At 54.7% G+C, this 26,251-nt stretch overlaps 2 protein-coding genes and 1 long non-coding RNA gene across 3 annotated transcripts; 2 read left to right on the top strand and 1 right to left on the bottom strand.

Annotated features, from left to right (window-relative positions):
* Positions 1-3,524: 3,524 nt before the first annotated feature.
* Positions 3,525-12,470, bottom strand: LOC138100999 (structure-specific endonuclease subunit SLX1-like). Its single transcript, XM_068998843.1, has 5 exons — positions 12,299-12,470; positions 11,018-11,069; positions 9,649-9,951; positions 7,492-7,622; positions 3,525-3,710 (listed from the first exon to the last, which is right to left on the bottom strand). The coding sequence occupies exons 1-5, from the start codon at positions 12,463-12,465 to the stop codon at positions 3,593-3,595; spliced, it is 771 nt and encodes a 256-aa protein (XP_068854944.1). The 5' UTR covers positions 12,466-12,470; the 3' UTR covers positions 3,525-3,592.
* Positions 12,471-13,338: 868 nt separating this feature from the next.
* Positions 13,339-18,136, top strand: LOC138100991 (bolA-like protein 2). Its single transcript, XM_068998834.1, has 3 exons — positions 13,339-13,442; positions 14,458-14,552; positions 17,904-18,136. The coding sequence occupies exons 1-3, from the start codon at positions 13,377-13,379 to the stop codon at positions 18,007-18,009; spliced, it is 267 nt and encodes an 88-aa protein (XP_068854935.1). The 5' UTR covers positions 13,339-13,376; the 3' UTR covers positions 18,010-18,136.
* A 2,470-nt stretch (positions 18,137-20,606) lies between these two features.
* Positions 20,607-24,582, top strand: LOC138101001 (uncharacterized). Its single transcript, XR_011146994.1, has 3 exons — positions 20,607-20,729; positions 22,868-22,910; positions 24,485-24,582. It is a non-coding gene; the product is annotated as an uncharacterized lncRNA (long non-coding RNA).
* Positions 24,583-26,251: the final 1,669 nt, after the last annotated feature.

Below are 26,251 nucleotides of genomic sequence, written 5' to 3'. Positions count from 1 at the left end.
GGGAAAAATTGAGATTTTTTGGGGAAAAAAATGGGATATTTTTGGGGAAAAATTGAGATTTTTAGAGGAAAAAAATTGGGATTTTTTGGGGGAAAAATCGGGATTTTTAGAGGAAATATTGAGATTTTTAGAGAAAAAAAATGGTATTTTTTTGTGGAAAAATTGGGATTTTTTGGGGAAAAAAGGAGTTTTTTGGGAAAAAAAAAATGGGATTTTTTGGGGAAAATTTGGGAATTTTTAGGGAAAAATTAGGATTTTTTGGGGGGAAAAATTGGGATTTTTTGGGGGAAAAATTGGGGTTTTTTGGGGAAAAAATGGGTTTTTTTGGGGGAAAAATTGGGGTTTTTTGGGGAAAGAAAAGGGAGGTTTTGGGGGAAAAAATGGGAATTCTTAGGGAAAAATTGGGATTTTTTGGGGAAAAAATGGGATTTTTGTGGGGAAAAAAATGGGATTTTTTGGGGGAAAAATTGGGGTTTTTTGGGGGAAAAATTGGGGTTTTTTGGGGGAAAAATGGGATTTTTAGAGGAAAAAAAGGGATTTTTTAGGGGTAAAATGGGGGTTTTTTTGGGGAAAAAATGGGGTTTTTTTGGGGGGAAAAATTGAGATTTCTGGGGGTAAAAATTGGGATTTTTTGGATAAAAATCAGGATTTTTGGGGTTAAAACGCCGGGAAAGAGCCCCAAAGTTGCCCAAATGCCCCAAAATGCCCCAAAGTTGCCCCAAATGCCCCAAAGTTGCCCCAAATGCCCCTCTCCAGCCCCAGGCCGACTATTCGGTGCTTTTCGAGGACACCTCCTACGCCGACGGCTACTCACCGCCCCTCAACGTGGCCCAGCGCTACGTGGTGGCCTGCAAGGAGACCAAAAAGAAGTGAAAATGCCCCAAAAACGGCCCCAGATCCTGCCAGAGGCACCCCAAATTGGGGGAGAGCCGCCCCAAATTATTGGGGAGGGAAAAAAGGGATTTTTTGGGGAAAAAAGGGGAATTTTGGGGAAAAAAAAGGGATTTTTAGGGAGAAAAAAAGGGATTTTTTGGGGAAAAATTGGGATTTTTTTGGGAAAAAAATGGGATATTTTTGGGGAAAAATTGAGATTTTTAGAGGAAAAAAATGGGATTTTTTGGGGAAAAAAATGGGATTTTTAGGGGGGAAAAAAGGGAGTTTTTTGGGGAAAAAAATGTGATTTTTTGGGGAAAAAAGTGGGATTTTTAGGGGGGAAAAAAAGGGAGTTTTTTGGGGAAAAAATTGTGATTTTTTGGGGGGAAAAAATTGGGATTTTTTGGGGAAAAAATGGGATTTTTGGGGGAAAAAAATGGGATTTTTTGGGGGAAAAATCGGGATTTTTAGAGGAAAAATTGAGATTTTTAGAGGAAAAAATGGTATTTTTTTGTGGAAAAATTGGGATTTTTAGGGAAAAAAGGAGTTTTTTGGGAAAAAAAATGGGATTTTTTGGGGAAAATTTGGGAATTTTTAGGGAAAAATTAGGATTTTTTGGGGGGAAAAATTGGGATTTTTGGGGGGAAAAATTGGGGTTTTTTGGGGAAAAAATGGGGTTTTTTGGGGGAAAAATTGGGGTTTTTTGGGGAAAAAATGGGGTTTTTTGGGGGAAAAATGGGATTTTTTGGGGAAAAAAAATGGGATTTTTGGGGGAAAAAATTGGGATTATTAAGGGAAAAAATGGGATTTTTAGGGAAAAAAAAGGGGTTTTTTTGGGGAAAAATCGGGAATTTTGGGGTTAAAACACCGGGAAAGAGCCCCAAAGTTGCCCAAATGCCCCAAAATGCCCCAAAGTTGCCCCAAATGCCCCAAAGTTGCCCCAAATGCCCCTCTCCAGCCCCAGGCCGACTATTCGGTGCTTTTCGAGGACACCTCCTACGCCGACGGCTACTCACCGCCCCTCAACGTGGCCCAGCGCTACGTGGTGGCCTGCAAGGAGACCAAAAAGAAGTGAAAATGCCCCAAAAACGGCCCCAGATCCTGCCAGAGGCACCCCAAATTGGGGGAGAGCGGCCCCAAATTATTGGGGAGGGAAAAAAGGGATTTTTTGGGGAAAAAATGGGATTTTTGGGGGAAAAAAAGGGATTTTTAGGGGGAAAAAAAGGGATTTTTTGGGGAAAAATTGAGATTTTTTGGGGAAAAAAATGGGATATTTTTGGGGAAAAATTGAGATTTTGAGAGGAAAAAAATTGGGATTTTTTGGGGTAAAATTGGGATTTTTAGGGGGAAAAGTTGGGATTTTTTGGGGAAAATTTGGGATTTTTAGAGGAAAAAAATGGGATTTTTTGGGGAAAAATTGGGATTTTTAGGGAAAAAATGGGATTTTTTGGGAAAAAAAAGGGGTTTTTTTGGGGAAAAAATGAGAATTTTTAGGGAAAAATTGGGATTTTTAGGGAAAAAAATGGGATTTTTTGGGGGAAAAGTTGACATTTTTGGGGTAAAAAAAAGGGATTTTTTGGGGGAAAATTTGGGATTTTTGGGGTTAAAATGAAGGGGAAAGAGACCAAAATTTGGGGAAATCAGCCCAAAATTATTGGGGAGGGAAAAAATGGGAATTTAATGGGAAATAAAACGAATTTTAGGAAAATAAATGGGATTTTTTTGCGGAAAAAATTGGGATTTTAGGAAGAAAAATTGAGGATTTTTTTGGGGAAAAAATTGGGATTTTTTGGGTGAAAAATTGGGATTTTTTTGGGGAAAAATTGCGATTTTTTGGGGGGGGGAAGGGAGTTTTTTGGGGAAAAAATGGGATTTTTAGGGGGAAAAATTGGGATTTTTATGGGAAAAATTAAGATTTTTAGAGGAAAAAAATGGGAATTTGGGGAAAATTGGGATTTTTGGTTTAAAATGAGGGGAAAGAGCCCAAAATTGGGAAAATCACTCCAAAATTATTGGGGAGGAAAGAAATGGGATTTTAGGAAAAAAATTTGGGAATTTTGTGGGAAAAATGGGAATTTTTGGGGAAAAAATGGGATTTTTGGGGGAAAAATTGGGAATTTTGGGGTTAAAATGGAGGAGGAAGAGGCCAAAATTTGGGAAATCACCCCAAAATTATTGGGAAGGGAAAAAATGGGATTTCAGGAAAAAAACCTGGGATTTTTATGGGAAAAATGGGATTTTTTACAGGAAAAAACGGGAAATTTGGGGGGAAAAAATGGGAATTTTGGGGGTTAAAATAACACAAAACAACCCAAAAATTGGGGAAATCACCCCAAAATTATTTGAGGGTTGGGTTAAAGGACGATGGGAGCCCAAAAAGTGACAGAGGAGGGAAAAGTGGGGAAAAATCGGGGGGAAAAAAGGGGGAATTTGGGGTTAAAATGGAGAGAAAATTCCCAGAATTTAATGGGGGGAGGGGAAATGGGGGAGGGGCCAAAAAATGAGGGGGGAGGGGCCAAAAAGGAGGGGGAGGGGCCAAAAATCCCCTCCTCAAAATGGCGGCAGAAAGGGGGAGGGGCACAGAACGGAAATGACGTCACGGGGGCGTGGCCAAGCCAAGCCCCACCCCCTTTAATTTATTCACTGCTTAATTAAAATGTAACCACCTTTATTAGAAATAAATTAATTAAAACAAATCGAATCTTCCGTGGGCGTGGCCTCACGTGGGGGCGGAGCTCGGAACAATGACGTCATCGGGCTCCGCCCACTCCTCTTCGGGCTCCGCCTCCCCCAGGCAACGACGAATCAGATCCCCCCAGAGGAGGTGGGCGTGGCACCTGGGGGCGGGGCCAACATTAGGACACGCCCCCCGCCGCCATTTTGAGGCCCTTAGCAACAAGCCCTGTCTGTCGTAAGCCATTTTGGAGCCTTTCCTTATAAGGAAATGAGGCCCTTAGCAACAAGCCCCGCCCCCTAGCAACCACACAGAACGTTCCCTTATAAGGAAATGGGGCCCTTAGCAACAGGCCCCGCCCCCTAGCAACCACATAAGCCCTTTCCATATTAGGAAAAAGGCCCTTAGCAACAAGCCCCGCCCCTTAGCAACAGGCCCTGGCTGTCGACAGCCATTTTGGAGCCTTCCCTTATAAGGAAATGGGGCCCTTAGCAACAGGCCCCGCCCCCTAGCAACCGCACAGAACGTTCCCATATAAGGAAATGGGGCCCTTAGCAACAGGCCCCGCCCCCTAGCAACCGCACAGAACGTTCCCTTATAAGGAAATGGGGCCCTTAGCAACAAGCCCCGCCCCTTAGCAACAGGCCCTGTCCTTCAGCAGCCATTTTGGAGCCTTTCCTTATAAGGAAATGGGACCCTTAGCAACAGGCCCGCCCCTTAGCAACCACATAGAACGTTCCCATATAAGGAAATGGGGCCCTTAGCAACAAGCCCCGCCCCTTAGCAACCGGCCCTGTCTGTCGGCAGCCATTTTGGAGCCTTTCCTTATAAGGAAATGGGACTTTAGCAACAAGCCCCGCCCCCTGGCAACCCTTCCAACCCTTCCCTTATAAGGAAATGGGACCTTAGCAACAAGCCCCGCCCCCTGGCAACCCTTCCAACCCTTCCCTTATAAGGAAATGGGGCCCTTAGCAACAGGCCCCGCCCCTTAGCAACCACACAGAACGTTCCCTTATAAGGAAATGGGGCCCTTAGCAACAAGCCCCGCCCCTTAGCAACAGGCCCTGTCTTTCGGCAGCCATTTTGGAGCCTTTCCTTATAAGGAAATGGGGCCCTTAGCAACAGGCCCCGCCCCTTAGCAACCATATAAGCCCTTGCCTTATAAGGAAATGGGGCCCTTAGCAACAAGCCCCACCCTTATCAACAGGCCCTGTCCTTCAGCAGCCATTTTGGAGCCTTTCCTTATAAGGAAATGGGACCTTAGCAACAAGCCCCGCCCCCTGGCAACCCTTCCAACCCTTCCCTTATAAGGAAATGGGGCCCTTAGCAACAAGCCCCGCCCCTTAGCAACAGGCCCTGTCCTTCAGCAGCCATTTTGGAGCCTTTCCTTATAAGGAAATGGGACCTTAGCAACAAGCCCCGCCCCCTGGCAACCCTTCCAACCCTTCCCTTATAAGGAAATGGGGCCCTTAGCAACAGGCCCCTCCCCCTAGCAACCACACAGAACGTTGCCTTATGAGGAAATGGGGCCCTTAGCAACAAGCCCCGCCCCCTAGCAACCACATAAGCCCTTTCCATATTAGGAAAAAGGCCCTTAGCAACAAGCCCCGCCCCTTAGCAACAGGCCCTGTCCTTCAGGAGCCATTTTGGAGCTTTTCCTTATAAGGAAATGGGGCCCTTAGCAACAGGCCCCGCCCCCTAGCAACCACATAAGCCCTTTCCATATTAGGAAAAAGGCCCTTAGCAACAAGCCCCGCCCCTTAGCAACAGGCCCTGTCCTTCAGGAGCCATTTTGGAGCTTTTCCTTATAAGGAAATGGGGCCCTTAGCAACAGGCCCCGCCCCCTAGCAACCGCACAGAACGTTCCCATATAAGGAAATGGGGCCCTTAGCAACAGGCCCCGCCCCCTAGCAACCACACAAAACGTTCCCTTATAAGGAAATGGTTCCCTTAGCAACAAGCCCCGCCCCTTAGCAACAAGCCCTGTCTCTCAGCAGCCATTTTGGAGCCTTTCCTTATAAGGAAATGGGGCCCTTAGCAACAGGCCCGCCCCTTAGCAACCACACAGAATGTGCCCTTATAAGGAAATGGGGCCCTTAGCAACAAGCCCCGCCCCTTAGCAACAGGCCCTGGCTGTCGGCAGCCATTTTGGAGCCTTCCCTTATAAGGAAATGGGGCCCTTAGCAACAGGCCCCGCCCCTTAGCAACAGGCCCTGTCTGTCGGCAGCCATTTTGGAGCCTTTCCTTATAAGGAAATGGGGCCCTTAGCAACAGGCCCCGCCCCTTAGCAACCATATAAGCCCTTGCCTTATAAGGAAATGGGGCCCTTAGCAACAAGCCCCACCCCTTAGCAACAGGCCCTGTCTGTTGGCCGCCATTTTGGAGCCTTTCCTTATAAAGAAATGGGGCCCTTAGCAACAAGCCCCGCCCCTTAGCAACAGGCCCTGTCCTTCAGCAGCCATTTTGGAGCCTTTCCTTATAAGGAAATGAGGCCCTTAGCAACAAGCACCACCCCTTAGCAACCACACAGAACGTTCCCTTATAAGGAAATGGGGCCCTTAGCAACAAGCCCCGCCCCTTAGCAACAGGCCCTGTCTGTCAGCAGCCATTTTGGAGCCTTTCCTTATAAGGAAATGGGGCCCTTAGCAACAAGCCCCGCCCCTTAGCAACAGGCCCTGCCCCTCAGCTGCCATTTTGGAGCCTTTCCTTATAAGGAAATGGGACCTTAGCAACAAGCCCCGCCCCCTGGCAACCCTTCCAACCCTTCCCTTATTAGGAAATGGGGCCCTTAGCAACAGGCCCCGCCCCATAGCAACAGGCCCTGTCCTTCAGCAGCCATTTTGGAACCTTTCCTTATAAGGAAATGGAGCCCTTAGCAACAGGCCCCGCCCCCTAGCAACCACACAGAACGTTGCCTTATGAGGAAATGGGGCCCTTAGCAACAGGCCCCGCCCCCTAGCAACCGCACAGAATGTGCCTTATAAGGAAATGGGGCCCTTAGCAACAAGCCCCGCCCCTTAGCAACAGGCCCTGTCCTTCAGCTGCCATTTTGGAGCCTTTCCCTATAAGGAAATAGGCCCTTAGCAACAAGCCCCGCCCCCTAACAACCAAACAGAACATTCCCTTATAAGGAAATGGGGCCCTTAGCAACAGGCCCCGCCCCCTAGCAACCACACAGAACGTTGCCTTATAAGGAAATGGGGCCCTTAGCAACAAGCCCCGCCCCTTAGCAACCACACAGAACGTTGCCTTACAAGGAAGAGGCCCTTAGCAACAAGCCCCGCCCCTTAGCAACCACACAGAACGTTGCCTTACAAGGAAGAGGCCCTTAGCAACAGGCCCCGCCCCTTAGCAACAGGCCCTGTCTCTCAGCAGCCATTTTGGAGCCTTTCCTTATAAGGAAATGGGGCCGTTAGCAACAAGCCCCGCCCCCTAGCAACCACGCAGATCGTTGCCTTATAAGGAAATGGGGCCCTTAGCAACAGGCCCCGCCCCTTAGCAACAGGCCCTGTCTGTCGGCAGCCATTTTGGAGCCTTCCCTTATAAGGAAATGGGGCCCTTAGCAACAAGCCCCGCCCCCTAGCAACCGCACAGAATGTTGCCTTATAAGGAAATGAGGCCCTTAGCAACAGGCCCCGCCCCCTAGCAACCACGCAGATCGTTGCCTTATAAGGAAATGAGGCCCTTAGCAACAGGCCCCGCCCCCTAGCAACCACGCAGATCGTTGCCTTATAAGGAAATGGGGCCCTTAGCAACAAGCCCCGCCCCTTAGCAACAGGCCCTGCCCCTCAGCTGCCATTTTGGAGCCTTTCCTTATAAGGAAATGGGGCCCTTAGCAACAAGCCCCGCCCCCTAGCAACCACACAGAATGTGCCCTTACAAGGAAATGGGGCCCTTAGCAACAAGCCCCGCCCCTTAGCAACAAGCCCCGCCCCTCTCCTCACCCGGGACAGGCGCCCCCTAGCGGCAGCAGCTGCAGCGGCTCCGGAGCCAGGAAGAGCCGGGCCAGGCAGGGGGGATGGGCGGCCATGGAGCAAAGGGGGCGGGGACAGCGCAGAAGGGGCGTGGCCTGCACCTGGAAAGGGGCGTGGTCACATCAGCACCCCCCAAAAATCCCCATAAACATGATATCATTTGCATAAATCTACATAAATCTGCATAAATTTGAATTTTGGATGTTCGGATTGCTCCCGCAACTGCTCGCGTTACTTAGGGCACCGCCCGGCCCCTCCCCCACCCCCAAATTCCCGGGTTTTCACCCCAAAACTCCCCCCAAATCTAAAGCCCCACTGCCTTCAACCCCCTCCCATTTAAGCCCCACCCCCTTAAACCCCACCCCCTTAAACCCCACCCACTCTAAGCCCCACCCCTTTAAACCCCTCCGATTTAAACCCACCCACTTTAAGCTCCTCCCATTTTAATCTGGCCCAATTTAAGCCCTGCCCCTTTAAGCCTCACCCATGTTAAGGACCACCCATTTAAACCCCGCCCACTTTAGCCCCTCCCCGTTGAACCCCGCCCCTATTAAGCCTCACCCCTCCAAACCCCTCCCCGTTAAGCCCCTCCCCCTTAAGCCCCGCCCACTTTAAGCCGCTCCCCTTTAAACCCCACCCACTTTAAGCTCCACCCCTTAAGCCCCACCCACTTTAAGCCCCTCCCATTTTAATCTCACCCAATTTAAGCCCTGCTCCTTTAAACCCCGCCCACATTAAGCCCCGCCCCGTCAAACCCCTCCGACTTTAAACCCCTCCTCCTTAAACCCCGCCCACCTTAAGCCTGTCCCATAAATCCCACCCACTTCAAGCCCCTCCCATTTTAATCTCACCCAATTTAAGCCCTGCTCCTTTAAACCCCACCCACCGTAAGCCCCTCCCCCTTAAGCCCCACCCACTTCAAGCCCCGCCCCTTAAACCCCACTCACCATAAGCCCCTCCCACTTAGACCCCACCCACTTTAAGCCCTGCCCTTTTAAGCCCCACCCCCTTAACATCCTCCTCTTTAAACCCCACCCCCTTTAATCCCTGCCCCCTTAATCCCGGCCCACTGAAACCCCCTCCATTTAAACCCCACCCACTTCAAGCCCCACCCCCTTAAACCCCACCCACTTTAAGCCCCTCCAGTTTAGACCCCACCCTGTTCAAGCCCCACCCACATTAAGCCACGCCCCTTAAACCCCTCCTCCTCTTTAAACCCCACCTAAACCCTTGCCCTTAAACCCCACCCGCTTTAAGCCCCTCCCCCTTAAACCCCACCCACTTCAAACCCCACCCACTTTAAGCCCCACCCTCTCACCCCATTCTCTTAAACCCCGCCCACTTCAGGCCACTCCCCTTTAAGCCCCACCCACTTTAAGCCCCTCCCATTTAAACCCCACCCACTTTAAGCCACACCCCTTCAAACTCCTCAACTTAAAGCCCCTCCCCCTTAAACCCCACCCACTTTAAGCCTCTCCCCTTTAAACCCCACCCACTTTAAGCCCCACCCCTTAAGTCCAACCCACTTTAAGCCCCTCCCATTTTAATCTCACCCAATTTAAGCCCTACCCCTTAAAACCCTGCCCACTTAAGCCCTTCCCTTTAAGCCCCGCCCCTTTCAACTCCATCCACTTCAAGCCCCTCCCCTTCAAACCCCGCCCACTTTAAGCCCCACCCTCTTAATGCCATCCACTTTAAGCCCCGCCCCTTTAAGCCCTTCCCCTTAAACCCCACCCACTTTAAGCCCTTCCCCTTAAGCCCCACCCACTTTAAGCCACTCCCATTTAAACCCCACCCACTGCAAGCCCCGCCCCTTAAACCCCACCCACTCTAAGCCACGCCCCTTCTAACCCCTCATTTTTAAGCTCCGCCCACTCTAAGCCACTCCCATCAAACCCCACCCACTTCAAGCCCCGCCCCTTAAACCCCGCCCACCTTCAGCCCCTCTTATTTAAACCCCACACCCTTTAAGCCACGCCCCTTCGAACCCCTCCTTTTTAAACCCCGCCCACTCTAAGCCCCTCCCTTCAACCCCACCCCCCTCAAGCCCCTCCCCTTAACCCCGCCCACATCAAGCCCCTCCCCCTCCCTCAAGCCCCTCCCCCTCAAGCCCCGCCCCCTCCTCACCTCCCCGCACAGGCCACACCCCCTCTCCCCTGCCTCCCCCGCCAAGCCCCGCCCCTTTTTCCTTTTAAGGCGCGGCGGCCCCGCCCCCTCCTCCTGCACCACGTGAGGGGGCGGGGCCGGCTCCAGGGCGGGGCCGGGTGGGCGGAGCCAACGGATGCGGAGCGGGAGGCGGGACCAGGGCGGGGCCCGCAGGAGGCGGGGCAAGAGCCGGAGGGCGAAGCTGATTGGCTGCTCCCGAGGGCGGCGAGGGGGCGGGGCCAGCAGGCGGTGGGAGGAGCTTGGGTGTTGCCACGCCCACTCGAACTGGGGAAAAGGGGGGGCGGGGCTTGAGTGGGTGGGGCTTAAGTGGGAGGAGTTTGTGAAGGGTTAATGAGGTGGGCGGGGCTTGAATGGGTGGGGGTTGAAGTGGGCGGGGCTTCAGTTGGGTGGGGTTTAGAGAGGAGTGGGTGTGGCCTAAGTGGGAGGGGGTTTAGGACGGGGTTAAGGCGATGGGCGGGGCTTAAAGCGGGCGGGGCTGGAGTGGGAGGAGTCTGGGAGAGGTTTAATGGGGTGGGCGGGGCTTAAATGGGAGGAGGTTTAAGTGGGTGGGGTTTAGAGCGGAGGGAGGGGCTTGAAGTGGGTGTGGCCTAAATGGGAGGGGGTTGGAGTGGGCGGGGCTTATGTGGGAGGGGTTTGGGGTGGGGTTAATGAGGTGGGCGGGGCTTAAAGTGGGAGGTGCTTAAAGTGGGTGTGGCCTAAATGGGTGGGGTTTGTAGTGGGTGGGGCTTAAATGGAAGGGGTTTAGGCAGGGTTTAGTGAGGTGGGCGGGGCTTAAAGGGGTGGGGTTTAAACTGGGCAGGGTTTATGGAAGAGGGAGGGGCTTAAAGCGGGTGTGGCTTAAGTGGGTGGGTTTGAAGTGGGCGGGGCTTAAGTGGGAGGGGTTTAAGACACGTTTAATGAGGTGGGTTGGGCTTAAAGTGGCAGGGGCGTTAAAGGGCCAGGGTTTAGGGGTGGGGTTTTAAGTGGGCAGGGCTTAAGTGGGAGTTGGGAGGGGTTTGATGGGGTGGGCGGGGTTTATTGAAAGTGGGGCTTAAGTGGGAGGGATTTAGGCGGGGTTTAGTGAGGTGGGCGGGGCTTAGAAGGGGCGAGGCTTCAGTGGGGAGGTCAGGGCGGGGTTTAATGAGGTGGGCGGGGCTTAGGCAGGGTTTAGTGAGGTGGGCGGGGCTTAGGCGGGGTTTAGTGAGGTGCGCGGGGCTTAGACGGGGTTTAGTGAGGTGGGTGGGGCTTCGGCGTGGTTTAGTGAGGTGGGCGGGGCTTAGGCGGGGTTTAGTGAGGTGGGCGGGGCTTAGGCGGGGTTTAGTGAGGTGGGCGGGGCTTAGGCGGGGCTCACCCGCAGGGCGGCGACGTCGGAGGGGAAGCCGTGCACGAACAATTCCATTTCCCTTTTGGGGTCAAAGCGGCCGCGATTGGGCTCCCAGTATGGACCAGTATGGACCAGTATGGGCTCCCAGTTTGGACCAGTATGGACCAGTATGGGCTCCCAGTTTGGGCTCCCAGTTTGGCTTCCCAGTGCTCCCAGTTTGGGCTCCCAGAGCTCCCAGTTTGGGCTCCCAGTTTGGGCTCCCAGTGCTCCCAGTTTGGGCTCCCAGTGCTCCCAGTTTGGGCTCCCAGTTTGGGCTCCCAGAGCTCCCAGTTTGGGCTCCCAGTTTGGCTCCCAGTGCTCCCAGTTTGGGCTCCCAGTGCTCCCAGTTTGGGCTTCCACTTTGGGTTCCCAGTGCTCCCAATTTGGGCTCCCAGTTTGGGCTCCCAGTGCTCCCAGTTTGGGCTCCCAGTGCTTCCAGTTTGATCCCAGTGTGACCCCAATGCTCCCAATTCGGCTCCCAAGGACTCCCAGTGCTCCCAGTTCGGGTTCCCCGTGCTCCCAGTGCTTCCAGTGTGACCCTCAGTGCTCCCAGTTTGGCTCCAATGCTCCCAGTTTGGGCTCCCAGCCACCACAGTGCTCCCAGTTCAGCCCCAATGCTCCCAGTTCGGCTCCCACAGACTCTGAGTGCTCCCAGTTTGGGCCCCCAGTTTGGGCTGCCAGTGCTCCCAGTTTGGGCTCCCAGTTTGGACCAGTTTGGGCTTCCAGTTTGGGCTCCCAGTGCTCCCAGTTTAGCCCCAGTGCTCCCAGTTTGGACTCCAATGCTCCCAAACTGGGCTCTCGGTCACCCCAGTGCTCCCAGTTTGGGCACTCAGTGCTCCCAGTTTAACACCTAGTGCTCCCAGTTCGGCTCCCAGAGCTCCCAGTTTGGTCCCCAGTACTCCCAGTGCTCCCAGTTTGGGCTCCCAGTTTGTCCCCCAGTGCTCCCAGTTTGGTCCCCAGTGCTCCCAGTTTGGGCTCCCAGTGCTCCCAGTTTGGGCTCCCAGTTTGGGCTCCCAGTTTGGGCTCCCAGTGCTCCCAGTTTAACCCCCAGTGCTCCCAGTTTGTCCCCCAGAGCTCCCAGTTTGGCCTCCCACTACTCCCAGTCCTCCCATTTCGACTCCCAGTCCACCCAGTACCAACCATTCCCCAACCCAAACCCCCCCTTTAACCCTTCCCTGCCCCTCCAGCGCCATTTTACAACCCCCCAACCCCCCCGGTCCCTCCCCGGTTCCCTCCCCGGTCCCTCCCCGGTCCCTCCCGCTCCCCCACCAGGGCCCTCTGCCGCTGGTCCTGCGGGCCCCGCCCTTCCTGCGGCCCCCGTTGTGCTGCCGGAGCCGCCGCCGCGGATCCACCGTGAATCCCACGTAGATCCGGCCCCGGGCCCGGCCCCGGGGGGCGGCGGAGCGCAGCAAATACACGGCGCGCATGGCGGCCATCGCCGGCCCACAATGCACCGCGGTGAGGGGGGGACTTCCGGTTAAATGGCGGCAGCGATGCCTCGGTAAAAGAAGGGCAGTTCCGCCTCGGTACCCAGAATGCAGTGCGAGGAGAGGACTTCCGGTTAAATGGCGGCGGTGCTGCCTCGGTAAAAGAAAGGCAGTTCCGCCTCGGTACCCAGAATGCAGTGCGAGGGGGGGGAGGAGGACTTCCGGTTAAATGGCGGCGGTGTTGCCTCGGTAAAGTGGGCGATTTCTGCCTCGGTACCCAGAATGCAGTGCGAGAAGAAAACTTCCGGTAAAATGGCGGCGCTGTTGCCGCGGTAAGGAGGACGATTTTCGCCTCGGTACCCAGAATGCACTGCGGAGACAAAATTTCCGGTAAGATGGCGGCACCGTTGCCTCGGTAAAGAGGAGAATTTCCGCCTCGGTACCCGGAATGCATTGCAAAGAGAGGGGGTTTTTTTTGTTTGTTTTTTTTTTGTTTGTTTCTTTGTTTGTTTTTTTGTTGTTGTTGTTTTTTGTTTTTTGTTTTTTCCCGGTAAAATGCCGGCGCTGTTGCCTCGGTAACGAAGGGGAGTTTCGCCTCGGTACCCAGAATGCATTGCGGAAAGAGCGAGATTTCCGGTAAAATGGCGGCGCGCTTGCCTCGGTAGAAGAGGGGAAGTTTTCCCTCGGTATCCGCAGCGCGGTGCGAGATGATGAGGAGGAGGAAGAGGAGGAGGAGGAAGAGGAGGAGGGGGAGGAAGAGGATGAAGAGGAGGAGAAATTTCCCCTCTCACAATGGCGGCACTTCCCCTTGGGTAAAATGGCGGCGTTTCCGCCTCGTTACCCACAATCCCCTGCATTAACTTCCGCCTCGGTACCCACAATGCGTGGCGAAGCGGAAGTGACGAAAGGCGGAAGCGGAAATGGACCCGCCGAGCACGGAGGAGCTGCGGGAGCGGCTCCAGGAGCGGCTCCAGGCCCAGCACGTGGTAATTAATTAATTAACCGCTAATTAGCGCCGCCCGGCGGTTCGTTAGCATCGGGAGGGCGTTAATTTCAGCCGGGTGGGGGCTTAATGAGCGGCTGGGGGGCGGTAATGGGCCGGGAGAGGCGCGGGGAGGGGTTAATTAGGACATGGGAGAGTTAATTAGGGGCGTAATTAGTGCGAGGAGGGGTTAATGAGAAGAGAGGGGAGGGGTTAATGGTGAACTAGCTCTGACAGGGGCGAATTAGTGGTTAACGGGGCTAATTAATGGCTAATGAGTGTTAATTACTGGCTAATGAGTGCAAATTAGTGGCTAAGGGGTGTTAATTAGTGACAAAGGGGTGTTAATTAGTGGTTAAGGGGTGTTAATTAATGGTTACTGGCGGCTAATTAGTGACAAGGAGGTGTTAATTAGTGACTTTCGGGTGTTAATTAGTGGCTAAGAGGTGTCCATTAGTAACAGCAACGCATTAATTAGTGGTTAATGGGTGTTAATTAGTGGTTGAGGGGTGCTAGTTAGTGACTAAGAGCTGTTAATTAGTGACTGAGGGGTGTTAATTAGTGGTTAAAGGATGTTAATTAATGGCTAATCAGGGCTAGTTAACGACAAAGGGGTGTTAATTAGTGGCTAATCGCTGTTAATTAGTGACTGAGGGGTGTCAATTAGGGGCTAAGAAGGGTTAATTTTTGGCTAATGGGCGCTAATTAATGACAAGGAGGAGTTAATGGTTAAAGGGTGTTAATTAGTGACTAAGCTGTGTTAGTTAGTAACTAAGAGCCGTTAATTAGTGCCAAGAGGTGTTAATTAGTGACTAAGAGATGTTAATTAGTGAGTAACCGGAGGTAATTAGCACCCAACACCTCCTAATTACCGCCAAAACCCTTTAATTAGAAACTAACAAGCCCTAATTAACTCCTCACGGCCGCTAATTACCAACCGAGGGCGCCCTAACGAGCGGCAGCCGCTAATTACCGGTCGCTAATTGCCGCTAATTGCCGCTAATTGCCGTTAATTGCAGGAGGTGCGCGAGTGCCCCCAGCTGTGCCGGGGAAGTTTCCGGATTTTCGTCGTTTCCGGAATTTTCCGGGGCCTCAAAACGCTCCAGAGGCACCGGTGGGGGAGGGGCGGGGATGGGCGGGGCTTAAATGGGGTGGGTGGGGCTTAAATGGGGAGTGGGAGGGGTTTAAAGGGGGTGGGCGTGGCTTAAATGGGGATGGGCGGGGTTTAAAGGGGGTGGGCGGGGCTTAAAGGGCGAGCGGGAGGGGTTTAAAGATGTAGGCGGGGCTTAATGGGGAATGAGCTGGGTTTAAAGGGGTGGGCGGGGCTTAAAGGGGGAGTGGGAGGGGTTAAAGAGGATGGGCGGGGCTTAATGGGGATGGGCGGGGTTTAAAGGGGGTGGGTGGGGTTTAAAGGGGGTGGGCGGGGCTTAAAGGGCGAGCGGGAGGGGTTTAAAGATGTAGGCGGGGCTTAATGGGGAATGAGCTGGGTTTAAAGATGTAGGCGGGGCTTAATGGGGAATGAGCTGGGTTTAAAGGGGTGGGCGGGGCTTAAAGGGGGAGTGGGAGGGGTTAAAGGGGATGGGCGGGGCTTAATGGGGAATGGGCGGGGTTTAAATGGGTGGGCGGGGCTTAAAAGGGAGGAATAGGAAGGGCTTAAAGGGGAGTGGGCGGGGTTTAAGCAGGAAATGGGCGGGGCTTAAGGGGAGGAATGAGTGGGGCATAAAGAGGGAGTGGGCCGGGCTTAAAGGGGGACAGGTGGGGCCTAAAGGGGGAGTGGGCGGGGCTTAAAGGGGAAGGGGCGGGGCTTAAACAGAGTAATGGGAAGGGGCTTAAGGGGAGGAATGGGCGGGGCTTAAAGGGGGAATGGGCGGGGTTTAAGGGGGACTGGGCGGGGTTTAAAGGGGGAATGGGAGGGGTTTGAGGGGGAATGGGCGGGGCTTAATGAGATGGGAGGGGCTTAAGGGGGTGGGGAGGGGTTTAAACATGGGGTAGGCGGGGCTTAAGGGGAGGAATGGGCGGGGCTTAAAGGAAGAATTGTGGGGTTTAAATGGGGAGAGGGCGGGGCTTAAGGGGAGGAATGGGCGGGGCTTAAAGGGGAGTGGGCGGGGCTTTAAATGGGGAAGTAGGTGGGGTTTAAAGGGAGAATGGGCGGAGTTTAAAAGTGGGAATGGGCGGGGCTTAAGGGAGGAATGGGAGGGGCTTAAAGGGGATGGGAGGGGCTTAAGGGATAATGGGCGGGGCTTAAATGGGAGAAGTGGAGCTTAAATGGGGATGGGAGGAACTTAAAGGGGAGTGGGCGGGGCCTAAAGTGGAATGGGAGGGGCTTAAAGGGGATGGGCGGGGTTTAAACAGGGAATGGGCGGGGCTTAATGGGAACTGGGCCGGGCTTAAAATGGGAAAGTGGGCGGGGTTTAAAGGAAGAATGGGCGGGGCTTAATGAGTGAAATGGGAGGGGCTTAAGGGGGTGTGGAGGGGTTTAGACATGGGATAGGCGGGGCTTAAGGGGAGGAATGGGCGGGGTTTAAAGGAAGAATTGGCGGGGTTTAAATGGGGAGTGGGCGCGGCTTAAAGGGGAATGGGCGGGGCTTAAAGGGGATGGGCGGGGTTTAAACGGAATGGGCGGGGTTTAATGGGAACTGGGCCAGGCTTAAAATGGGAAAGTGGGCGGGGTTTAAAGGGAGAATGGGCGGGGCTTAATGAGTGAAATGGGAGGGGCTTAAGGGGGTGGGGAGGGGTTTAGACATGGGATAGGCGGGGCTTAAGCGGAGGAATGGGCGGGGCTTAAAGGAAGAATTGTGGGGTTTAAATGGGGAGTGGGCGGGGCTTAAAGGGGAATGGGAGGGGTTTAAAGGGGAAGGGGTGGGGCTTAAAATGGGGAAGTAGGCGGGGCTTAAAGGGAGAATGGGCGGAGTTTAAAAGTGGGAGTGGGCGGGGCTTAAGGGAGGAATGGGAGGGGCTTAAGGGGATGGGAGGGGCTTAAGGGATAATGGGCGGGGCTTAAATGGGGAGGTGGAGCTTAAATGGGGATGGGAGGAACTTAAAGGGGAGTGGGCGGGGCTTAAAGTGGAATGGGAGGGGCTTAAAGGGGATGGGCGGGGTTTAAACAGGGAATGGGCGGGGCTTAATGGGAACTGGGCTGGGCTTAAAAGGGGAAAGTAGGCGGGGTTTAAAGGGAGAGTGGGCGGGGCTTAATGAGTGAAATGGGAGGGGCTTAAGGGGGTGGGGAGGGGTTTAGACATGGGGTAGGCGGGGCTTAAGGGGAGGAATGGGCGGGGCTTAAAGGAAGAATTGGCGGGGTTTAAATGGGGAGTGGGCGGGGCTTAAAGGGGAATGGGCGGGGCTTAGACGGGGTAGGCGGGGATTAAGGCGAGGGATGGGCGGGGTTTAAAGGGAAGGGGCTGCGCTTAAATGAGGAATGGGCGGGGCTTAAAGGGGATGGGCGGGGTTTAAACCGGGTATGCCCAAGGCTTCATGGGAAATGGGAGGGCCTAAAGGGAGGAATGGGCGGGGCTTAAACGGGGATGGGCGGGGTTTAAAGATGAGTGGGTGGGGCTTAAAGGAAGGAGTGGGTGGGGCTTAAATGGGGGATGGGCGGGGCTTAAAGGGGAAATGGGTGGGGTTTAAATGGGGAATGGGCGGGGTTTAAATGGGGAATGGGCGGGGCTTAAAGGGGAAATGGGTGGGGCTTAAAGGGGAAATAGGCGAGGCTTAAAGGGGAAATGGGCGGGGCTTAAGGCAAGGAATGGGTGGGGCTTAAGGGGGATGGGAGGGGCTTAAAGGGAGGGATGGGTGGGGTTTAAAAGGGTTAAGCCAGGCTTAAAGGAATGGGCGGGGCTTAAAGAGGTGGGCGGGGCTTAAGGGTGATGGGCGGGGTTTAAACAGGAATGGGCGGGGCTTAAAGGGAGGAATGGGCGGGGCTTAAATGGGGAGTGGGTGGGGTTTAAAGGGGCAGAGCCTAATTAAGTTTGCATGCATAATTAATGGCTTCATTAATTCCTGAATGAACCTAATTAGGCTCTCTGGAGGTTAATTAGCGCTGATTAACCCTTAATTACGCGGCGGCTGAGGAGTAACGCTGCTAATTAAGCCTTTCAAGGGGGTAATTAATGGTTCATTAAGCCCTAATTAAGATGAGCTGTGCCTAATTAAGTGTGCTGAGGGGTAATTAACCCATCATCAACCCCTAATTAACAAAAAGCACGCCTAATTATTCCTTAAAAGATAGTTAAATCGTAATTAAGCTGTAATTAGCCCCCTAATTAACCCTTAACGGCACTAATTAACCCACCCGCCGCATAATTCACCCGCTAATTAACCCCTTCCACCCCTAACGAATCCCTCTCACCCCTAATTAACCCCTAACATCTCTAATTAAGCCCTCCCACCACAATTAACCGCCATTAACCCCTTAATTAAACCCCTAATTACCGTCCGGAGGGTTAACGAGTCCCTAATTAACCGCCAGGCTCGTTAACGAGGCGCTGGGGGAGGAGCTGGGCCGGATCCACGCCCTGGAGCAGCGAACGCTGACGCCGGAGCAGTGGGAGGAGGAGCGCGGCTCATTTGCATAAATTTGCATGTCGGCCGAGCTCCCGCCGCCTTCATTTGCATGGATTTGCATAAATCGGGGCGGGCCGTGCTCCGATTGGTCGGGGCTTCGTGAGGCCACGCCCCCCCTTGGGGGCATGGGGTGGGGGAGTGGGGGGAAGGCTCATTTGCATAAATTTGCATGGTTGGGATGAGCGAGTCTTGTTTGCGTACGGAGGTGGGGGTTGGGTGGGGGTGTTTGCATAAATTTGCATAATTTGGTGGTGGGCGGGGTGAAGTGGGGAGGGGGAGGGGCTGCCAGTGCTCCCAGTTTGGGCTGCCAGTGCTCCCAGTTTGAGCTCCCAGTGCTCCCAGTTTGGGCTCCCAGTTTGGGCTCCCAGTGCTCCCAGTTTGGGCTGCCAGTGCTCCCAGTTTGGGCTCCCAGAGCTCCCAGTTTGGGCTCCCAGTTTGGGCTCCCAGAGCTCCCAGTTTGGGCTCCCAGTTTGGGCTCCCAGAGCTCCCAGTTTGGGCTCCCAGTGCTCCCAGTTTGGGCTCCCAGAGCTCCCAGTTTGGGCTCCCAGTTTGGGCTCCCAGTTTGGACCAGTTTGGGCTCCCAGTTTGGGCTCCCAGTGCTCCCAGTTTGGGCTCCCAGTGCTCCCAGTTTGGGCTCCCAGTACTCCCAGTTTGGGTTCCAGGCCTCCCAATATTCCCAGTATGGGTCCACCCATCCTCCCAGTGCTCCCAGTATGAACTCCCAGTGCTCCCAGTGCTCCCAGTTTGGGCTCCCCAGTGCTCCCAGTATTCCCAGTATGGCCTCCAGTGCTCCAAGTGCCCCCAGTATGGATCCCAGTTCGGGTTCTTGGTGATCCCAGAGCTCCCAGTTTGGGCTCCCAGTTTGGGCTCCCAGTGCTCCCAGTTTGGGCTTCCAGTAATCCCAGTATGAACTCCCAGTACTCCCAGTATGGGTTCCAGTGCTCCCAGCCCCGACCCCAGGCCCTCCCAGTGCTCCCAGTGTGGATCCCAGTTTGGGTTCTTGGTGATCCCAGTGCTCCCAGTATGGCCTCCAGTGCTCCCAGTTTGGGCTCGCAGTGCTCCCAGTATTTCCAGTATGGGTCCACCCATCCTCCCAGTGCTCCCAGTATGAACTCCCAGTGCTCCCAGTGCTCCCAGTTTGGGCCTACCAGTGCTCCCAGTATTCCCTGTATGGCGTCCAGAGCTCCCAGTTTAACCAGTTTGGGCTCCCAGAGTTCCCAGTTTGGGCTCCAAGGCCTCCCAGTATCCCCAGTATGATATCTTAGGGCTCCCAGTATCCCCAGTATGGCTCCCAGTACTCCCAGCACGAACCCCAGGCCCTCCCAGTACTGCCAGTTTGGGTTCCCAGTGCTCCCAGTTTGGGCTCCCAGTTTGGGCTCCCAGAGCTCCCAGTTTGGGCTCCCAGTGCTCCCAGTTTGGGCTCCCAGTGCTCCCAGTTTGGGCTCCCAGAGCTCCCAGTTTGGGCTCCCAGTTTGGTCTCCCAGTGCTCCCAGTTTGGGCTCCCAGTTTGGGCTCCCAGTTTGGGCTCCCAGTGCTCCCAGTTTGGACCAGTTTGGGCTCCCAGAGCTCCCAGTTTGGACCAGTTTGGGCTCCCAGAGCTCCCAGTTTGGGCTCCCAGTTTGGGCTCCCAGTGCTCCCAGTTTGGGCTCCCAGTGCTCCCAGTTTGGACCAGTTTGGGCTCCCAGTGCTCCCAGCACCGACCCCAGGCCCTCCCAGTGCTCCCAGTGGGGATCCCAGTTTGGGTTCTTGGTGATCCCAGTGCTCCCAGTATGGCCTCCAGTGCTCCCAGTTTGGGCTCGCAGTGCTCCCAGTTTGGGCTCCCAGTTTGGGCTCGCAGTGCTCCCAGTATTCCCAGTATGGGTCCACCAATCCTCCCAGTGGTCCCAGTATGAACTCCCAGTGCTCCCAGTGCTCCCAGTTTGGGCTCCCCAGTGCTCCCAGTATTCCCAGTCTGGATCCCAGTTTGGGTTCTTGCTGATCCCAGTGCTCCCAGTTTGCACTACCAGTGCTCCCAGTATTCCCAGTATGGCCTCCAGTGCTCCCACCACGAACCCCAGGCCCTCCCAGTTCTCCCAGTTTGGGCTCCCAGTGCTCCCAGTTTGGGCTCCCAGAGCTCCCAGTTTGGGCTCCCAGTGCTCCCAGGTTGGGCTCCCAGAGCTCCCAGTTTGGGCTCCCAGTACTCCCAGTTTGGGCTCCCAGAGCTCCCAGTTTGGGCTGCCAGTTTGGGCTCACAGAGCTCCCAGTTTGGGCTCCCAGTGCTCCCAGTTTGGGCTCCCAGTGCTCCCAGTTTGGGCTCCCAGTTTGGGCTCCCAGAGCTCCCAGTTTGGGCTCCCAGTTTGGGCTCCCAGTGCTCCCAGTTTGGGCTCCCAGTGCTCCCAGTTTGGGCCCCCCTTATCCGCAATGCATTGTGGGTACCGAGGCGGAACCACCACCTCCTCCATTAACCCCGCAATGCATTGTGGGTACCGAGGCCCCGCCCTCACCTTTGCTCTCCCACAGGTGCGCCCCGGCCCCGCCCAGTTAAAACCAGTCCCAAAACCGGTCCCAGAACCGGTCCCAGAACCGGTCAGCGAAGGCCCCCGGGGGGAGGGGGAGGCCATGGAGGCGCTGCTGCTCGCGGTGGCCCTGGGGGGGCTCTTGGTGGCCGCGCTGCGCTGGGCCCGGAGGGCTCGGAGGGGCCCTGAGGGGCCGCGCTTGGGCTTCGAGGCGCGGGCGGTGGCGCACAGGGGCGGTGAGAGGGGGAGGGGCGGGGGGGGGAGGGGGGAGGGACCCGGATGGTGGGGGGGGGGGGAGGGGGGAGGGGAGTGGAGGGGAGGGGAGGGGGGGGGGGGAAGGTCAGTTTGGGGTCCCAGTGTTCCCAGTTTGGGGTGGCAGTGCTCCCAGTTTGGGCTCCCAGTGTTCCCAGTTTGGGCTCCCAGTGCTCCCAGTTTGGGCTCCCAGTTTGGGCTCCCAGTTTGGGCTGGCAGTGCTCCCAGTTTGGGCTCCCAGAGCTCCCAGTTTGGGCTCCCAGTTTGGGCTCCCAGTGCTCCCAGTTTGGGCTGCCAGAGCTCCCAGTTTGGGCTGCCAGAGCTCCCAGTTTGGGCTCCCAGTTTGGGTTCCCAGAGCTCCCAGTTTGGGTTCCCAGTTTGGACCAGTTTGGGCTGCCAGTGCTCCCAGTTTCGACCAGTTTGGGGTCCCAGTTTGGGGTCCCAGTTTGGGCTCCCAGTGCTCCCAGTTTGGGCTGGCAGTGCTCCCAGTTTGGGCTCCCAGTTTGGACTCCCAGAGCTCCCAGTTTGGGCTGCCAGTTTGGGCTCCCAGTTTGGGCTCCCAGTTTGGGCTCCCAGTTTGGACCAGTTTGGGCGCCCAGTGTTCCCAGTTTGGACCAGTTTGGGCTCCCAGTTTGAGCTCCCAGTGCTCCCAGTTTGGGCTCCCAGTTTGGGCTGCCAGTGCTCCCAGTTTGGGCTCCCAGTTTGGGCTCCCAGAGCTCCCAGTTTGGGCTCCCAGTGCTCCCAGTTTGAGCTCCCAGTTTGGGCTCCCAGAGCTCCCAGTTTGGGCTCCCAGTTTGGGCTGGCAGTGCTCCCAGTTTGGGCTCCCAGAGCTCCCAGTTTGTGCTCCCAGTTTGGGCTCCCAGTGCTCCCAGTTTGGGCTGCCAGAGCTCCCAGTTTGGGCTGCCAGAGCTCCCAGTTTGGGCTCCCAGTTTGGGCTCCCAGTGCTCCCAGTTTGGGCTGCCAGAGCTCCCAGTTTGGGCTCCCAGCGCTCCCAGTTTGGGCTCCCAGTTTGGGCTCCCAGAGCTCCCAGTTTGGACCAGTTTGGGCTCCCAGTTTGGGCTCCCAGTTTGGGCTCCCAGTTTGGGCTCCCAGTTTGGGCTCCCAGTGCTCCCAGTTTGAGGTGCAATGGGAGGGGGAGGGGAAGGTCACTTAACCCCCTAATTAACCCTCAAACCCTAATTAGCCGCTTGATTAACTGCCATCGCCCCTAATTAACCCCTTGATTGGCTCCAAAGCCCCCCAATTAACCCAAAATCCCTCTAATTAACCCAAACCCCCTGATTAACCCCCAACACCCTTAATTAGCTGCTTGATTGACTCCCAACCCCCTAATTAACCCCACACCCCCTCTAATTAACCCCCAAACCCCTAATTAGCCCCTTGATTAACTGCAAACCCCCCATTTAACCCCAAACGCCCCTAATTAGCCACTTAATTAACTCCAACCCCCCTAATTAACCCCAAACCTGCTCTAATTAACTCCAAACCCCTCTAATTAACTCCAAACCCCCCTAATTAACCCCAAACCTGCTCTAATTAACTCCAAACCCCTCTAATTAACCCCAAACCCCTCTAATTAACTCCAAACCCCCTCTAATTAACCCCAAACCTGCTCTAATTAACTCCAAACCCCTCTAATTAACCCCAAACCTGCTCTAATTAACTCCAAACCCCTCTAATTAACTCCAAACCCCCTCTAATTAACTCCAAACCCCTCTAATTAACCCCAAACTCCCTCTAATTAACTCCAAACCGGTCTAATTAACCCCACCCCCCCAATTAACCCCAAACACACCCCCTTAATGAACCCTTTAATTAACCCCAACCCCCTTAATTAACCCCACCGAGGCCTAATGAACCCCTTAATTAACCCCCGACTCCCCTAATGAACCCTTTAATTAACCCCCAACTCCCCTAATGAACCCCTTAATTAACCCCGACCCCCTTAATTAACCCCACCGAGGCCTAATGAACCCCTTAATTAACCCCCAACTCCCCTAATGAACCCCTTAATTAACCCCAACCCCCCCCAATTAACCCCCACCCCCCCCTAATTAACCCCATCCCGGCCCTAATGAACCCCTCAATTAACCCCCTAATTAATTAATTACCCGCCCGGCAGGCGCGGGGGAGCGAATCGAGAACACCCTGGAGGCCTTTGAGCAGTGAGGCCACGCCCCTCCCCCACTGGCCACGCCCCCTCCCCCACTGGCCACACCCCTCCCCCACTGGCCACGCCCCTTCCCCATTAGCCCCTCCCCCACTGGCCACGCCCCTCCCCCACTGGCCACGCCCCCTCCCCCACTGGCCACGCCCCATCCCCCCACTGGCCACGCCCCATCCCCCCACTGGCCACGCCCCCTCCCCCACTGGCCACCCCCCTCCCCCACTGGCCACCCCCCTCCCCCACTGGCCGCGCCCCCTGCCCCACTGGCCACGCCCCTTCCCCATTGGCCACGCCCCCCACTGGCCACACCCCCATTGACCACGCCCCCTCCCCCCACTGGCCACCCCCCACTGGCCACGCCCCCTCCCCCTTTGACCACGCCCCCTTCCCCACTGGCCACGCCCCCTCCCCACTGGCCACGCCCCTTTAATCCCCTTCCCCTTTAAGCCCCTCCCCTTTAAGCCCTGCCCCTCTAAGCCCCATTTTTAAGCCACACCCCCTTAAACCCCGCCCCTTCAAGCCCCGCCCCTTCAATCCCGGCCTTTTTAAGCCCCACCCCCTTCGATCCCCTCCCCTTTAATCCCTGCCCTTTTAAGCCCGTCCCCCTTAAGCCCCTCCCCCTTTAATCCCCTCCCCTTTAAGCCCCACCCCTTTAAGCCCCATTTTTAATCCCCACCCCCTTAAGCCCCAGCCCTTTAATCCCTGCCCCCTTTAAGCCCCTCCCCTTTAATTTCCTCCCCTTTAAGCCCCTCCCCTTTAATCCCCGCCCATTTAAGCCTCGCCTTTTTAAGCCCCTCCCCTTTAATCCCCTCCCCCTTTAAGCCCCACCCGTTTAATCCCCACCCCTTTAAGCCACACCCCATTTAAGCCCCGCCCATTTTAGCCCCCCCCTTAATCCCCTCCCCCTTAATCCCCTCCCCTTTAATCCTCTCCCCCTTTAAGCCCCATTTTAATCCCCTCCCCCTTAAGCCCCGCCCATTTAATCCCCGCCCATTTAAGCCTCACCCCCTTAAGCCCCGCCTATTTAACCCCCTCCCCCTTAATCCCCTCCCCTTTAATCCCCTCCCTCTTTAAGCCCCTCCCCTTTAAGCCCCTCCCCCTTAATCCCCTCCCCTTTGAGCCCCGCCTCTTTAATCCCCTCCCCCTTTAATCCCCTCCCCCTTTAATCCCCTCCCTTTTAATCCCCTCCCCCTTAAGCCCCGCCCATTTAATCCCCGCCCCTTTAAGCCCCGCCTCTTTAAGCTGCATTTTTAATCCCCACCCTCTTAAGCCTCACCCTTTAATCCCCTCCCCCTTAAGCCCCGCCTATTTAACCCCCTCCCCCTTAAGCCCCTCCCCCTTAAGCCCCGCCTATTTAACCCCCTCCCCCTTAATCCCCTCCCCCTTTAAGCCCCTCCCCCTTTAAGCCCCGCCTATTTAATCCCCACCCCCTTAACCCCCTCCCCCTTAAGCCCCGCCTATTTAACCCCCTCCCCCTTTACCCCCCTCCCCCTTAAGCCCCGCCCAGTTACCCCCTCCCCCTTAAGCCCCGCCTATTTAAGCCCCGCCCCCCTCACTAAGCCCCGCCCCCAGCGCGGTCCGGGTGGGGGTTGGGCTCCTGGAGCTCGACGTTCGCCGCACCCGGGACGGCGTCGCCGTCGTTTGCCACGAGCCCGTGGGGCACCTCCGCTTCCGGGTAATTAGCGCTAATTAGCGGCTCGTTAGGGGTCATTAAGGGCCGGTCAGGCGCCGGTCCCGGGGGGGTTCGTGCTAATGAGGCGGTAATTAGCGGTTAATTGGCGCTGGGGGAGGGGGGTGAGGCGGTAATTGGGGCTAATTGTCAAGGGGTTGGCGCTAATTAGCCACTAATTAGCGGTAATTAGGCCTAATTAACGGCAAGTCACCCTGAAATCGCGTGTTGTTGGATGGTAATTAAGGGGTAATTAGCGGTTAATTGGCGCTGGGGGAGGGGGGTGAGGCGGTAATTGGCACTAATTGTCTGGGGGTGTATGTTAATTAGCGGGTAATTAGCGGTTAATTAGGGCGAGTTAATGGCGAGTCATGCTGAAATTGGGTGTTGTTGGATGGTAATTAAGGGGTAATTAGCGGTTAATTGACACTGAAAGGTGCGGATTAACCACTAATTGGCGCTAATTGTCAGGGGATTTATGCTAATTAGTGGGTAATTAGCGGTTAATTAGGCCTAATTAACAGCGAGCCATGCTGAAATCGGGTGTTGTTGGATGGTGATTAAGGGGTAATTAGCGGTTAATTGGCGCTGGGGGAGGGGGGTGAGCCGGTAATTGGGGCGAATTGTCTGGGGGTGTATGTTAATTAGCGGGTAATTAGCAGTTAATTAGGGCGAGTTAATGGCAAGTCATGCTGAAATTGGGTGTTGTTGGATGGTGATTAAGGGGTAATTAGCGGTTAATTGGCACTGAAAGGTGCGGATTAACCACTAATTGGCATTAATTGTCAGGGGATTGATGCTAATTAGTGGGTAATTAGCAGGTAATCAGGCCTAATTAACGGCGAGTCACCCTCAAATCGGGTGTTGTTGGATGGTAATTAAGGGGTAATTAGCGGTTAATTGGCGCTGGAGGAGGGGGGTTAGGCGGTAATTGGCACTAATTGTCAAGGGGTTGGCGCTAATTAGACACTAATTAGCGGTAATTAGGTCTAATTAACGGCATGTCACGCTCAAATTGGGTGTTGTTGGATGGTAATTAAGGGGTAATTAGCGGTTAATTGGCGCTGGGGGAGGGGGGTGGGGCGGTAATTGGGGCTAATTGTGAAGGGGTTGGCGCTAATTAGCCACTAATTAGCGGTAATTAGGGCGAGTTAATGGCGAGTCATGCTGAAATTGGGTGTTGTTGGATGGTAATTAAGGGGTAATTAGCGGTTAATTGACCCTTGAGAATGGGGGTCAGCCGCTAATTGGCGCTAATTGTCTGGTAGTTGATGGTAATTAGCGGCTAATTAGGGCTAATTAACGGCGAGTCACTCTCAAATCGGGTGTTGTTGGATGGTAATTAAGCAATAATTAGCAGCTAATTGGCACTGAGAGGTGCGGGTTAGCCGCTAATTGGCGCTAATTGTCAGGGGGTTGTGCTAATTAGTGGTTAATTAGGGCTAATTAACGGCGAGTCACGCTCAAATCGGGTGTTGTTGGATGGTAATTAAGCCCCTAATTAACCCAAATAATTGCTATTAGCCTGCGAATTGACGCTAATTAACTCGTAATTAAGTGCTAATTGCCCCTCATAAACAAATTACCTGCGAATTGACATTAATTAACAGGCGATTGACCTTAATTAACAGCTAATTCGCTGATAATTAACCTTAATCAGCTGCTAATTG

The sequence above is a fragment of the Aphelocoma coerulescens genome, unplaced genomic scaffold (assembly GCF_041296385.1).
Source record: "Aphelocoma coerulescens isolate FSJ_1873_10779 unplaced genomic scaffold, UR_Acoe_1.0 HiC_scaffold_181, whole genome shotgun sequence".
Lineage (NCBI taxonomy): Eukaryota > Metazoa > Chordata > Aves > Passeriformes > Corvidae > Aphelocoma > Aphelocoma coerulescens.
The sequence above is the reverse complement of the archived record's forward strand: the minus strand, read 5'-3'. Positions and strand labels throughout refer to the sequence as shown.

Coding starts and splice junctions, on each gene's coding strand:
- LOC138100991 (XM_068998834.1), top strand. CDS start 13,377: ATGGACCCGCCGAGCACGGAGGAGCTGCGGGAGCGGCTCCAGGAGCGG. Junction 13,443..14,457: donor GGCTCCAGGCCCAGCACGTG/GTAATTAATTAA, acceptor CGTTAATTGCAG/GAGGTGCGCGAGTGCCCCCA. Junction 14,553..17,903: donor AAAACGCTCCAGAGGCACCG/GTGGGGGAGGGG, acceptor ATTAACCGCCAG/GCTCGTTAACGAGGCGCTGG.
- LOC138100999 (XM_068998843.1), bottom strand. CDS start 12,465: ATGGCCGCCATGCGCGCCGTGTATTTGCTGCGCTCCGCCGCCCCCCGG. Junction 9,952..11,017: donor CCGACGTCGCCGCCCTGCGG/GTGAGCCCCGCC, acceptor CCTTTTCCCCAG/TTCGAGTGGGCGTGGCAACA. Junction 7,623..9,648: donor GGTGTGGCCTGTGCGGGGAG/GTGAGGAGGGGG, acceptor GCCCCTTTCCAG/GTGCAGGCCACGCCCCTTCT.